The sequence below is a fragment of the Crocuta crocuta genome, unplaced genomic scaffold (genome assembly GCF_008692635.1).
Source record: "Crocuta crocuta isolate KB4526 unplaced genomic scaffold, BGI_CrCroc_1.0 scaffold64, whole genome shotgun sequence".
Taxonomy (NCBI): domain Eukaryota; kingdom Metazoa; phylum Chordata; class Mammalia; order Carnivora; family Hyaenidae; genus Crocuta; species Crocuta crocuta.
Genome location: NW_027530640.1, coordinates 8,651,730 through 8,662,823, shown reverse-complemented (window position 1 = coordinate 8,662,823; position 11,094 = coordinate 8,651,730). Strand labels below are relative to the sequence as shown.

At 46.0% G+C, this 11,094-nt stretch overlaps 2 protein-coding genes across 2 annotated transcripts in view; one reads left to right on the top strand and one right to left on the bottom strand.

Annotated features, from left to right (window-relative positions):
- The first annotated feature begins 1,905 nt into the window (after positions 1 to 1,905).
- Positions 1,906 to 5,010, top strand: IL9 (interleukin 9). Its single transcript, XM_077768960.1, has 5 exons — positions 1,906 to 2,019; positions 2,318 to 2,353; positions 2,439 to 2,471; positions 3,609 to 3,740; positions 4,900 to 5,010. The coding sequence occupies exons 1-5, from the start codon at positions 1,906 to 1,908 to the stop codon at positions 5,008 to 5,010; spliced, it is 426 nt and encodes a 141-aa protein (XP_077625086.1).
- A 3,988-nt stretch (positions 5,011 to 8,998) lies between these two features.
- SLC25A48 (solute carrier family 25 member 48) overlaps positions 8,999 to 11,094 on the bottom strand; it is a 48,365-nt gene continuing 46,269 nt past the window's right edge. The window contains exon 7 of the mRNA XM_077768932.1: positions 8,999 to 9,127. Coding sequence (XP_077625058.1) covers positions 9,077 to 9,127 — 51 coding nt within the window. The 3' untranslated portion in view covers positions 8,999 to 9,076. The remainder of the gene's footprint in view (positions 9,128 to 11,094) is intronic.

Genomic DNA, 11,094 nt, shown 5'->3' with positions numbered 1-11,094 from the left:
GCAGAAAAGCAAATAAATTCTACAGACTCCACAATGATTAGAACATGTCACAAGGCCACCTGCAGCTGCGCAGCAGAGAGACGGAAAAAGTGGGTGCCAGGCTGAGTACATTGCCATCCCAAACTAATCAAGCTTCTATCCGCAAGAAAAGGGCATCCAGAGCCTGGTAGCAATAAAATAAAATAAAAGCACGTGGCACGGGCTGGCAGGCCTTTGAAACGTCTCCTTCGTGCATGCATGCACAGGACAGGCACAGAGGTCACAGCTGCAGGGGGATTTGGGGAAGCTAGCAAAAAGCCACTTTTTTTTTTTACCTTGTTTGTTACCAAGACACCCCCTTCTGCCTAGTCCATCACCTCTCCTAAGGAAGAAAGCAATATTGCCACACACTCTCCCAGCGGTGGTGATAGAATCTGATGAGTGTCCCCCTTGCTAGTATGGCCCAAAGGACAAAGCCAAAGAATCCTCCTTTCTTCAGTCTCTAGTGTGTAGAAGTTAAATTTTCTGAAGCTCACACACCTCCACTTACACGCCCTAGAAACTACATTTGAAACCTTAAACAATCCATCTATCGTAGTATACCTTGTCTTACTATTTCAAAAACTGCCTTTCACATTCATAGTTCGATTCAACAGGCATTTAATGATGGCTCACTGCTCCTCAAGTGCTTTCCCAAGCGCTGAGGATATAAGGGTGAACCAGACCCATACCGGGCATATATCCCCGTGGGAAAGGCAGACAAAACACATAGAGATGAAGGAGGGCAGGACGGTGAGCTGAACCTGGGAGCCAGACTTGTGGACTTGAGCACAATTTTTGTTGTTGTTTCCTGCCTGTGTGGCTTTGGGCAAATTACTTGCATCTCTGTGCCTTGGTTTCCCCATCTATAAAATAATGGGGATAATCATAATACATGTCTCATAGGGCTGCAGTTAGACAACTTTTTGGCTCACAGTGGTAAGAACAGCCTTGTCAAAGCTCTGGGAAGCTAATGTACAGACAGTGTTCTAATCTAAGACATAAAACAAATGGGGATGGCAAGTTAGTATCTACCTCATTTGGTGGCGGTATGTACTACATGGCTTAATTCCCATATTGTGCCTAAAACCGTGGTCGGTATGCAGTAAGCCCTCAATAAATGCGAGCTTTTATCCTATTTCAAGCACTGAGCTTTGACTTGACAGCTGTGCGGGGCTACCTAAGTTCCCTAAAGACACTAAGGAATCCTCAAGATCCATTTTCACAGACACGGTTGCTACATTCTTGCTGGTACAGTTGAAGACTTCCCTCCTTCAGACACCTGTTTCAAGAGATACTTGCACAAAAATGCATTTGTATTAGGTGAAGACTCTGGCCCCAGGCATGATTTGAGAATAAAATACAGTCAGATGAAAGTTGCAATGACATCATCGAGCTGGAGCTTGCAGAAACCCTGACAGAGCAGCTTGCTTGCAAGATCTCTCACTCTCCCGCCCCCTCCCTGGCCCCTTCATTATAATACCTGTGACAGGCTATTATATCAGCATTTCCAAATAACTAAAAAGGGGAAAATATAGACCTGGGCTTTCATGGAAAATGTGCTAATTCTCACAACTAGAATATCTGCCTTAAAAAAAATTATGGTTTTAAGATCTTTAACTTTTCCTACGGCATCTCAGTACCCAAACTTTGAAAAGCATCCTTTCTGGGGAATGACATTTCCTAGCACAATGTAACATAGTCTTTGCCAGGTGACTCAGTTCGATGTATGTATATATTTTTTCAATGTCAAGTGACCCAAACTTACATAGAAAAAGTGGGCATCTGGTATCAGTTTGATGTCAGGGTTTTCCCAGGTTTGCAAGGGAGCTTTAAATACGACTCGATTTCGAGGCATCTACAAGCCACCTGCAGCTCCAAGTCAAGATGCTTCTGCCCGTGGTTCTCGCCTCTGCCCTGCTGCTCTGCTCTGTGGCCAGCCAGAGGTGTTCCACCTTCCTGGGGATACGTGATGTAACAGACCTCATTAACAAACTGCAGGTAAGCTACAGAGGGGGCACCAGCGGGAAAGGGAGCTCTTGAAAGTTTAAGTGGGGGGCCCCTTGGTGGCTCAGTCAGCTGTGTGTCCTACTCTTGATGGCAGCTCAGGTTACGATCCCAGGGTTGTAGGATCAAGCCCTGCATCAGGCTCTGTGCTGGGCGTGGAGCCTGCCTAAGATTCTCCCTCTCTCTCTGCCTCTCTCTCTCTCACTTAAAAACAAACAAAAACATGTAGGTGAAACAAAAGGATGAAAAGCACCCCTCCCATTATGGGTTTTTATTTCTCTCTTTACTTTAGGAAGATCCACCTTCAAAATGCAGCTGTGGCACCAATGTGAGTAAATGCTCTTTTAAGAACTTTCCAAACTTACTTGAATGTTTGCCTCTGGAATCTTCACTCTGGAATTATTCTTTTGCAGGTGACCGATTGTTTGTGTCTGCCCGTTCCTTCTGTAAGTACAGTAAAACAATATCATCTTGACGGTGTCATTTTTAAAAGTTTTCACGTAAAAATAAATTGCTCTATTGGATCGTTTAAGTAAGAAAAGGTTACTTAACCGCACTAGTTACAGCTCAGGATTTCCTTTTGAGGCCCGGCTCTTGAAATTCTACGTCACTTTGTATTTAGTCGGCTTTATGCCCTTTGAGAAATTTGATCACTATTCAGTGCTTTAAAAAGAAACTTGTATGTCTTGTTACATTAACGGCCATGTGCACAATTAAATCAAACTGGAGCTGAGCATGCAGCAAACAATATAGCTTATATCATACTGCTTCCTAATTTATTTCCTAAAACTCGAGGGTTGCAAAACAAGTAAGTAAAATAACTCTTTTTCTTTCCTGTTGCAAAACCTCTCTGGGTGCTATACCTTTTCCCTCACTCCTCCCTTCCCGTCTGTCTTTTTAGCTGACTTCGGGTGGCTCTCTCATGGCTTGAATGCTGTTAGGACAGGGTGTCTAAGGTAGAGGGAAAGCGAAAAGAACTTCCAAACAAAGAGGAAGTGAGGCAGGGATTTTCTGGTTCAGTGAGGAGGAAGGTGAATCTGAACTTGTCATCCTCGCTAGGGTCAGATATGACACCCCATCAGGGTGCATCCATTACATGAGGCTGGTGTAGGCACCTTCTGAGGAGGACCCACCCATGCAGAGCCTAGTCCCGCCCTTCAGTGTGTGGTCCATGATTTTAGCTCCTGCTGAAACACTGGATCTATTCAACTGGCTCGTGCCATCAGACTGGTGTGAGAAGCCTTTTCCTTTCTCTCTACTTTGGAGCTTACTATTCCGAGGAACGGAGAGGAGGAACATTGGCTGTGATGGAGACTGCAACGAGCTGTTTTCCGGGGTCCATTAGCTTTGTATTCCTTGGATGGAACATACTGGAAATCTCCAGGGAGTGATCCTGGAAAAAATGGCCTCGACTTGAAATGCTGAAGGTCCTTCCTTAGATGGGAAGAGGGACCTGTCTAAAAATAATACCAGTTTAGGTTATATTGGTTAAATTAAGATAGCTCATGAAAGCATTCTCTTTGTAATTCTTCTCAAAGTGGTCCTCAAGGCATTTCTTTTAATAAATTCTTTTCACTTACCAGGACAACTGCACCACACCATGCTTCCAGGAAGGGCTGTCCCAGATAATCAACTCCACGGTGCAAACCAGGTTCTCCCTGATTTTCCACCGACTAAGAAGAACTGTGGAAGACTTAAAGAGAAACAAGTGCCAGGTGAATTTGCTTTTCCCTGTTTTCCCCTCTGGTTAGTTCTTTTTACGTGAAGGTCAATGACAGCTCTCTCCAAATGAAAAGGGACGATAAAGTTGGAATTGGTAGTTCAAGGCCAATATGAGACCTGTGGGAAATTTACTCAGAAGGACAAAATGAAAGGGAGATCTGCTCCGGAGGGCCCTTTAATTCCCCCTGGTTTTAAAAAATACTCACACCTATGTTGCCATTTACTTCTTTCCACCTATTGAATAATGAAGGAATCTGTCCTGATTGTAATAAGAAGCTGAAATCTAGAGAATCAGAGCTGTCAAAGTTAACCGAGTGGCTATTGTGGCCTGTACAAAGATTTTTTTTTTTTTTTTTTTTTTTTTTTTTTTTTGAATTGGCCAAGAAGGGATTAAGGGATTTAAAGGAGCAAGCACTCAGATCCAGATGAAAGCTTGCCGTTGGCCTTAAGTGCCCGTCTTCTCTTCTTCTGCATATGCTCTGGTCCCTAGAGGGACGGCGGACGTGAACTCTTGGGGAATTAGCATCTCCATGTGTCTCCTCAGAAGGCTAAGAGCCTTCACTCAGCTACTCAACTGAGTTACTTACCATCAACAGCTGGTAGTTCTAAATGCTTAATATATACTGTTTCATTACAACAGCATTTCAATACCAATTGTTGCGATTATCATTTACCACCCTCACTTTATTAGTGGAGGAAGCAGCTGCTTCCTGAGGTTAACCAACTTGCCTAAGGATAGATGCTTCATAAGTGGCAGGCTTGAGATTGAACTCTGGTCTATCTGAGGCCGAAGTCCCATTCTCAGCCATGGTGCTAGTCCGTGACCTTGGAAGGACAGCCAAAAAAGGGTAATAAAACGTTAGGATTCAAAGACTCGTGAGAAAAGGTTTCCTCTAATGAGGAGATTTAGGACTATCTGATAGTCCTAAATGGGGGGGGGGCACCCTGAAATGGTAGCACAAAGACAGCCATCTCCACTGTCCACACAACAGGCTAGCCCTGGACCTCCCCATGCATTTGCTCTGTGTCTCAAGCCCCTGCTGCCTGCACACCCCACCCCACTGCACCCCTCCCCTGGCTCTCACAGGGCTGCAGGCAAGGTGGTTCCGGGTCCATACTTTTTAGTCACTCTGTTAACTTCTCTCCCCACAGTCTTTTTCCTGTAAACAGCCATGTAACCAAACCACAACAGGCAACACGCTTACCTTTCTGAAGAGTCTCCAGGAAGCTTTCCAGAAAGAAAAGATGAAAGTCAGAGTATGAAGATGAAATGTTATTTATGTTATTTATTGAATTAAAAAGCCTCCTCTCCTCTTTGAGTTGGGGCAGTTAAAAATATCAAGTAAAGCCATGCTGAATCAAGATCAGTTGTAATAATTTGTTTTAAATTATATGTCTTTATTTTGGAATAAATATATATGAAGAAAAAGAACACAATCTGGTCTCTAGGTGCTTATTCACTTCTTGCTGCTCAGAAGAAAGAAAGCTACAAGGGCATCTGGGTGGCTCAGTCGGTTAGGCGTCTGACTGTGGCAAAGGTCATGATCTCGCACTTTGCAAGTTTGAGCCCTGCATCGGGCTCTGTGCTAACAGCTCGGAGCCTGGAGCCTGCTTCGGATTCTGTGTCTCCCTCCCCATGCCCCTCCCCTGTATGTTCTCTCTCTCCTCTCTCAAAATAAATAAATAAACATTTTTTAAAAACACCCTACAAACTCCATCAAGGGACTGAATGGGTCAAAGTCTCCTGTACTAACAATAAGTCTCATTACCCTAAATGGACTGGAAGTCCCACTAGTCGTACCTGGGGACAGAGAAGGCACAGTTGTGAAGGGTATGTGGGGACAGTCTGACCGTTGCTCTTAGCGAGGCTGAAGGCATACCTGGGGCATCCTTCTGTGAGCGCTGGGGGAATGCTGCTCCCTGGGCACTGCCAGGGGGCTTGGGGTCCTGAGAAAACACCTGCGTCCCTGAAATGGGAGAAGGCAGTGTGATAAGGCATGTGCAGTCAGAAGAGAGGAAAGTACTTGCAGCTCAGCCAGGGGAAGACCCGTGGAGCAGACCCTCTGACATAGAGGACAGAAAGCTCGGGATCAATACAGTCACTTGTTCATTTCCCGAAGACCTTCAGCTGGAACCCACCACAGGCCAGGGGGAGCGTCTAGCTGAAGTATGGAGCCTACTGGCGGGGGACACCCAAGGGATCCTTGAACTAGGTTGTTGGCCTGGCTTCGTGTGGCTGTCTCTGATGGCTAATTCTACATGCCGGCTTGACCAGCCTACAGGGCACCCAGATACTTGACTAAACATTGCTTTGGGGTGTGTCTGTGAGGGTGTTTCTGGATGAGCTGAGCATCTTGAGTTGGTAGACTGAAACACTCTGCCCAGGGTGGGTGGGCTTCATTCAATCCCACCGAGGACCTCAAGAGGCGGAGGAAGAATCGGCTCTTTGTCCAACAGCTTGAGCTGGGACATTCTTCTACACTCAGACTGGGACTTACAGCACATCTGCTTCCTGGCTCTCAGGACTTTGGACTTGTATTACCAGACCAGCTGCTTTCGTGGGCCTCCAGATGGCCGACAGCAGATCTCGGGCCTTCTCAGCCTCCTCAATCACATGAGCCAATGTCTTATTCTCTCTCTCTCTCTCTCTGCCTGTTGGTTCTATTTCTCTGGAGGACCCTACTATACTCTCCATCTTACCTTAATATTCAACCTGCCCCCTGCTCCAGTCCCCAGATCCCATCTTCTGTTCTGCAGAAGACGGAACTTACTTACTTACTTACATCTTATTACCTTCTAAGATGCCCTCTCATTTATGACTTTACCACGTTCGACGTCTCTCCCTACTCAAACGGCAGCTTGATGAAGGCGAGAGCTTTGAGAACCCACTGTTGGATCCCGGTTTCCTCCCCAGAGCCTGCACGGCTCCTCTACCAGGGCTGTCACTCCAAAGATACTAGCTGAGAGAACAAAAGCCCTTTGAGACATCAAAGCAGAGTATGAACTGGTCTGTAGGTCAGGAAAGCACTCACCTGGAGAAGAGATGGTACCCAGAACACGCTGCGTGTGCTCAGAAAGGTGCTCCAGGCACCCGCCAAGCTCGGGGTTCACATGACCCGGCCACCTGGGAGGGAGCCACCTGCCAGCTCTGTGTGATGCACGGGGTGGAGGCAGGGGGTCTGGCATTGGGATGGTCTGACAATCACAATCGCCCTCTCCCCCGTTACCTGAAGGGTGAGAGGATTGGGAAGACTCGACCGTGGGAAGTTATTTTTCCAGANTGGCCCATCCTGGAGGACTTTTGATCACAGTAACATGGGAAGCTCAGAGCATCAAGCGTTCCTCGAGGAGCCCTGCTCAGCCTTTCCTTTCATCAGTTACAACGTCAAGCAGTATGAGACGTGACCTGCACTTTAAACAGCCCTTGGCCAACGGGGAGATTCTCTGATACTCTAAGCAGCCCTGGGCCTCAGACTTGTGCAAACGCTGTGGCCACGGGGCGGCACAGATTCCGTCCTGCACCCGCACCCAAGCCCTGCCTGCCTGGGGCAGATGCAGGAGTCTTAGCGAGGCTGCCTAAGGTCAGGGGAGCCTGCGGCCATCTTCTGGGGTGCAGAAATGGTGCATCCACATTATAACTGTTTGTGGGCATCCAATTATAATTATTTTAGTTTGCACAGACAGAGAAGCTTCTCAGTGATTTATTTACAGTGACATGTATATGAAAGGGCAAAAGGTCAGACTTTCGCAGGCAAGAGGTTTTCAGAAGGAGGCCACTGGTTTAGCCTTTGTCCTATCTCCGCGCTGAGGGCTGTAAACATTTTATAGTGGACACAGACCCTGAGACAAAGAGACAGTCATCACAGCCCATGGCCCCATCTGCTTCCCCAGACAAGTGAGCAGCATTGCAGCAGTGGCGGGTGGGTGGGCAAGACAGGGACACAGATTCTGCCAAGGAGGATTTCTGAGCATCTCCTGGAAGAGCGGGTATGAGACTTCATGTTCAACTATTACTGTGTTTTTTTTAAGTTTATTTATTTATTTTGAGAGAGAGAGAGAGAGAGAACAAGAATTGGGGCAGACAGTGAGAGGGGGAGAGAGATAATAATCCCAAGCAGGCTCCTCAATGACAGCACGGAGTCCCATGTAGGGCTCGAACTCACGAACCGTGAGATCATGACCTGAGCAGAAACCAAGAGTCAGACCCTTAACAGACAGCCACTCAAGCACCCCACCACTATTACTGTTTTTAGTAGTATATTCTAGCATCTTCCACATAGTTTCTTCTCCAAGAACCTCTGAGCACTAAGTATCCTCAGTGCCCCTGCTTTCCCGCACAGGGCTCCCAAAGCTGGGCTCCTGCTCCCATGTGAGGCACTGAGCACAGCACCCAGGTGCGGCTGTTTGGCCCAGCTCCCTCACTGGTATGCAGGTTCCTGTGGACATGGCACTGAGGAAAAGGGTCGATCCAGGTAACACATATATTATTAGCTACTGATGTTAAGCATGTAATCACTTACTAAGCACTTACTCTGCACGTACTAACATGCATTATCTCATTTAATCCCCTAATAACCACAGGAGGTAGGGATTATTATTTCTGTTTCATAAGCAAGGAAATCGAGGCTCAAAATGGTTAAAGACATTCCCAGGGTCCCATAGCTGCTGAGAACTGGAACAGGACCCCTGCCTTGGCTGTCTCATCCCAAACCCAGGGCTCTCTGCCCTCTGGTCTGTTCTTATTCTGTGTACAGCAGGTGTCTCTTCTCTGACTACAGTCAGAGGGTCAAGCAGACTCATAATAATATGGGACCACACGCCCTTATCCCTACACCTGAGGACCAGATCGTTTTCAGAATTTAAACTGGTGTTCTAGAAGGAGAACCCACAGCTCGTGAACTGTATGTGACATAACACCCAGCATAGGACCTGGGGCAGGACTGTGTAATTAAACACATAATAGTCTGCAAAACAAACAAACAAAACAACACACAGGAACAGTCACACAAAGTAGTCAGGTTTGGTATCCAAAGGAGTCCCAACAAATCTTGGATTTCTGAACGGTGATACTTCCTTAGCTCTGGCCCCACTGACAGGAGGGGGCACTCTTCCCCACGGGCTTATCTGGAGCCAGTCTGGGCATCTCCAGGAAGGGCAGAGGCTTCCGTAAGCTCCCTGGGTGGCCTCCCCATGGGTCTTGGCCACAGGGCCTTCTCTCGTCTCCTCCACCTGCGTTTTCTGAACGGCCTCGGACACAAGTTCCACGGTGTGGTTCACAGCCTGCAGCATTGAGAGCTGTCACCTCTGCAGTGCTCACCCCACACGGGGATCACAGCAAGGACAGACAGACGCTGGTGGTGGCAGACGGTTTCAAAACAACCTGTAGAGAAGATAGGCAGAGTGATGAGCTGCATCCCAGGTTCACAGATTAGTCACCAGTGGAGCTTGGTGGTTTCCCTCAGCTGTTTTGCAAAAGTCATGTAACCCACAGGATACACCCCTGCAGACAAGCTCAACCCTGAGTTCTCAGGGCCTGTGATGAGGCACATAGTAATTACTCTCCTACCTGTGTCAGGAGAGTTGAGATTTATGTAAAAAGCACCTTGGAGAAAGGATAGGAACGAATGTGTACTGAATGTTTACTGCATAACAAGCGCTCGGCTAAGCATGTTTTGTGGAATATCTAGTTGGATCTTTGCAAGAACTTCATGAGGTAGATATATAACTATTGTATATAATTATGCCCGGTGCACAGAGGGAGAAACTGAGGACCAGAGAGCTTAGTATAACTTGTCCAAGGCATGCTGCTCAAAAGAAGTGAAGCCAAGGTTCCCGCTCAGGTCACTGAACTCTAGGGCCATATTTACATCTAACCAATGGGAGTGTGGAAGCTCTCCACAGAGCCATGTGGCTTGTCCAGGTTGGCTGAGCCCAGACAGAGTTGTTTCCAGAATATTCTAGTCCAGGGCACACTGATGCTGACCAAGCTAAGCCCAGAGGTTACTTGTCTTGACCAGTCCCCATCCATCTGTCTCTTTATTTGCCCACCCTTCCTTTGAAGGCTCAACTCTGCCATTCCATTCCTAGCCTGCTCCTCTCCCCTACTCCAGACCAAGACCTCTCTTCCTCTGAAAAGGGAGCCCTCAACAGAAACAAAAGATCACTCACTCACTTAAGTGTACAGTTCAGTGGTTTTTAGTGTAGTTACAGGGCTGTGTGGCCATCACCACTGTCTAATTCCAGCACTTTCCTCACCCCCAAAAGAAATCCTGCACTCATTAGCAGCCATTCTCCATTCTTCCTTCATCTAGCCTAATCAACTAATCATCTATTTTCTTCTCTCTAAATTTGCCTCTTCTGGATTTTTTTTACAAATGGAATCATACGTGCTTTTCTGTAACTGGCTCCTTTCACTTAGTATGATGTTCTCATTCATGTCGTAGCATATATTCATACTTCATTTCCTTACTGCTAAATAATATACTGTTGTGTGGAGATGTGGCATTTTATTTATCCATTCATTAGTTGATAGAGATTTGGGTTGATTCCACTTTTTGGCCATTGTAAGTAATGCTGCTATGAATATTCATGTAAAGGCTTTGGTGACTACGTGTGTTTTCATTTCTCGTGGGGACCCTGGAGTGGAATCGCTGGGATTTACGGCAATTCCGACTTTTTGAGGAACTGCCAAACTGTTTTCCAAAGTGGCCGCACCATTTTACATTTCTACCAGCAGGGTGTCAGGGCTCCAATCTCTCCACATTCTTGTCAATACTTGCTACTTTCTATCTTTTCAAGGAGAGCCATCCTTGAAGGATCACCTATAAGGTGATATCTCATTGTAGTTTGATTTATATTTCCCTAATAACTACTGACACATCTTTTCATATGCTCACTGGCCACTTATATATCTTCTTCGGAGAAATGTCTATTCAAATACTTGGCCCATTTTTATATTGGGTTACTTGTCTTTTTATTGTTAAGTTGTAAGTGTTGTTTATATGTTTTGGAAATAAGTCCTTTAACTGAATTAAGATTTGCAAACATTGTCTCCCGTTTTCCGGGTGTTGTTTCATTTTATTGATGGTACCATGTGTAGCAACAAACTCTTAATTATAGTCCAATTTGTCTATATTTGATTTTGTCACTTATGCTTTTGGTAGTCTAAGAAACCTTTGCCAAATACAAGGTCATAAAGATTTATTTCTGCATTTCCTTCTGTGAGTTTTATAGCTTAAACTCTCACATCCAGGTCTGTGACCCACCTTGAGTTAATTTTCACATATTGTGTGCAGTAAGGGTCCAACTTTTTTTTTTTTTTTTTTTTTGGTTTTTGGTTTTCATCCT

What these genes read in the sequence shown, in the direction of transcription:
- IL9 (XM_077768960.1), top strand. Translation starts at nt 1,906, where the DNA reads ATGCTTCTGCCCGTGGTTCTCGCCTCTGCCCTGCTGCTCTGCTCTGTG. An exon ending in TGTGTCTGCCCGTTCCTTCT is followed by an intron (nt 2,472 to 3,608) that starts GTAAGTACAGTA and finishes TTCACTTACCAG; the next exon opens with GACAACTGCACCACACCATG. An exon ending in TAAAGAGAAACAAGTGCCAG is followed by an intron (nt 3,741 to 4,899) that starts GTGAATTTGCTT and finishes CTCTCCCCACAG; the next exon opens with TCTTTTTCCTGTAAACAGCC.